This window comes from Cebus imitator, unplaced genomic scaffold, assembly GCF_001604975.1.
Source record: "Cebus imitator isolate Cc_AM_T3 unplaced genomic scaffold, Cebus_imitator-1.0 Scaffold212, whole genome shotgun sequence".
Taxonomy (NCBI): domain Eukaryota; kingdom Metazoa; phylum Chordata; class Mammalia; order Primates; family Cebidae; genus Cebus; species Cebus imitator.
The window spans coordinates 2,784,443-2,787,508 of NW_016107527.1; the positions used below are offsets into that span (position 1 = coordinate 2,784,443).

General features: G+C 51.9%; 1 protein-coding gene across 1 annotated transcript in view; it reads right to left on the reverse strand.

Moving 5' to 3' along the window:
• UBE2N (ubiquitin conjugating enzyme E2 N) overlaps window positions 1–2,523 on the reverse strand; it is a 35,915-nt gene extending 33,392 nt beyond the window's left edge. The window contains exon 1 of the mRNA XM_017548627.1: window positions 2,137–2,523. Coding sequence (XP_017404116.1) covers window positions 2,137–2,166 — 30 coding nt within the window. The 5' untranslated portion in view covers window positions 2,167–2,523. The remainder of the gene's footprint in view (window positions 1–2,136) is intronic.
• Between the last annotated feature and the right edge of the window lie 543 nt (window positions 2,524–3,066).

Below are 3,066 nucleotides of genomic sequence, written 5' to 3' on the forward strand. Positions count from 1 at the left end.
AAAAAAAAAAAAAAAAAAAAAAAAAAAAAATCTAATATTTTAATCCTCTGTAAGGATAGGAGAAAACCATCCTGTTAAGCTATAAATGACATTAAACTAATAAGATAAAACCCAAATCAAGGTACCATTCATTAGATAGATGTTCTCAACATGATACCGTAAAATTAAGATTATATATTACAGTATGTTACTACTGTCTTAGTTTGAACAACAAAACGTAATGCCCACTGTAAATTAAATTATATGCCAAACGAATTAAATCATGAGGACTTCAACTTATTGCCGTAAGCCATTTCTGTAAATTTATAAACAAAGTTCCACAGAATTTATTTTTTCACACAAGGCTTTCATATTACTGTGCATATCTTTATAATCAAATATGGAAAAAATGCTTGTTAAATGTTTAGTTCACTATGTATTTTAGAGAATTATCATGAATGTCAATTTGCATTACGTACTTAGTCAATAACCTAAGTAACAAAAACTCAAGGATATTTGGTGTATGGCTGTATCACTTCCTATTCATTTTTCAACTGGGGCCTCAATAAACATGATCTTTGGGGACCATGTGACTGCATTATAACTAAAATCACATTTTAAGGACCTGCCAATACATATGACAATTAAAACTCCTTGGATAGAGTCCTAGACAAATCCACACGCAACAGATTTCGCACTATGAATGTTCACGTTATTAGACTCTAGTGCTCACTGACAATCTGTTCTACTTCTCTTATTTCTAAGAATTTCTACCATAGGAAAATGACTTATTTCTCTACCTCAAGCACCCTTAGGTCAAGGATACCTCCCTCACCTCAGATATATTTAAACGAAATTGCATTAAGCACTATACAGTACATGCATCCCCCTATAGATTTTACAAGAATGAACAAGACTAACATACACTTTTGCCAGGTTATATCAAGCAAAATGATGCTGCAATTTAGTCACCTTAACTGGCGAATTTGGCCACACAAATGTTCAACTAATTTCCCTCATAAAAACTGACACAAAAATTTAAGATTTAGTTGTTGTGGATGGCAAGAAATATCTCACATCTGAAGACTTGTTAGTTATTATTTGGCGAAGACTTTACAAAATTAAAGAATAGAAAGTGTTATGGATCCACATGTACTTGTCAAAGAACAGTATTAATAAACAGCCAATTAATAATTAAAGCGCACCAAATCGAGAGGCAAAAGATTTCACAAGATCCCCCATAGAGGCCAAGGCAGGAAGATCTCTGAGGACAGGAGTTTCGAGATCAGCCTGGGCACTATACCGAGGCCCCATCTCTATGAAAAAGAGAGCGCAGAGAAAAGAGAGAGAGAGGAGAGAGGAGAGGGAGAGAATTCCCCATAACTGCGGCCCTCCCCCAGCCTTGCTGTTAAAACTATTTCCTCGGAACAGCTCTGAAAGAGTTTGCCAACCAGAGTGAAATCACTTCGCAGAGATAAACGAGCGGAAACGTATTTAGAGGAGAACGCGGAAGCAAGGGGAGCGGGACGCGGAGCCCCCACGTTCCGGGACCCAGACAGCAGCGGCAGCCAGGGGCGAGCATGTGCTGACCGCGGCAAGACGCGCGGGCCTCCAGAGCCACCTCCCGGGGCGCAGAGCCCCGCCCGGCTTGACCCTCCCGGTTCATTCATTCTGCACCCGCGGCTGCCGCACCTCCGCTCCCCCGTCGGGGCCGAGAAGAGGGGCCCGGTGGCCGAGGGACCCTGTCGGGCCACAACCCCCGCCCGGAGTCCGAGCCCCCACCGCGATTCCCGCGCGCCCAAGGCCTCCGCCGTGGGGTGGTCTGAGAAGCTACGGAGGCCCGCGCCCAAGCCCAGAGTCCCGCAGCCTTGCTGCTCCACCCACAGCCGGGGCTCGGGCCAGGACTCCCTAGCCCGACGGGCGGCCGCCTGGAAGCCCCCGGTCCCCGCTGCCCGGTTGCCCCGCCGCGGCCGGAAGTCTCCCAGGCGCCCCCTCCCCAGCACCCGACTTCCCTCTCCGCCGCGGCCAGACCCTCTCAGCGCCGGCTCAGGCCTCCCAGCGCGGGCCGCGAGCCGAAGGTGGCGAGAGGCCGTGCTGCCCGCCCAGCCGAGCCGACAAGAGCAGGGCGGAGGGCTGGAGGCCGGCCTGGGCGGTTACCTTGATGATCCTGCGGGGCAGCCCGGCCATCTTGTCAGAACCCGAGTTCGGCCTCTGGTCTAGTCTCCGGCTCCGCTCGCCTCACGCACGAGTGGAAGTCCCGGGCTCCACTTCCGGGGGACGTTACCGCGCCCGTCGCCGCAGCCGCCGCCGAGGCCCCTCGGGAAATGTAGTCCCTGCTCCGGCGCAGGCTTGGGCACGGGCGGGCTTCCCTCCGACCTGGCCCCCTACCCCGCGCGCCCCGCCCCAACCCCGGCCGGGGGTGACGGAAGTGACGCGCCGCGGCGGGGCAGGGACTTGGGAGAGGCAGCGCGGGGCTGTGGCGCTCGTGGCCGATCCTGCCCACGACTGAGGTACTGCGCGGCCTGCGCGCGCGCGCGAGCCTCTTAACCGTAGCCACGCCCGCGCCGGTGGGCGTCGTAACAGAGGAACAGAGGCCCGGCCTCCGACGTAGGCCATTCATTCTTTCGCGCGTTCGTTCATTCAGCTCTGCCTGCATTGCGCGCGTTCTCGGCTGGCACTGCAGTAAACGACTGCGGTGGGGCTGATCCGCTTAGTCTTTCCTCAAAGGGAGGGTAAGACCGAAACTCGGTGGCAAAGCTCTGACTGGGGGTCTCTTCAGTTACCCACACCCTGTTGAGGGAATTTTGATGTTTAAATTGTATAAATCGGACCTTTAACACGCCCCTTGGGCCTCAGGTAGGCTGAAGGAAAAGGATTTGGAGCGAGCTGGAGGCGGGAAAAATGGTTGTGAACGCCTGGACCTAGCGGCCGAGACAGAATCGCTAACAGGACGAATGACCAAGGAGAGGTTTAAAGAACCCAGAGTAATCCGTAAACGAGAGATTACCCATGGAGTGCAAGGTCTTATGAGAGAATTAGAGTGGGGGTGCCCAAAAATTGAATTGCTGGGGAAGCATTTTGTCTTGA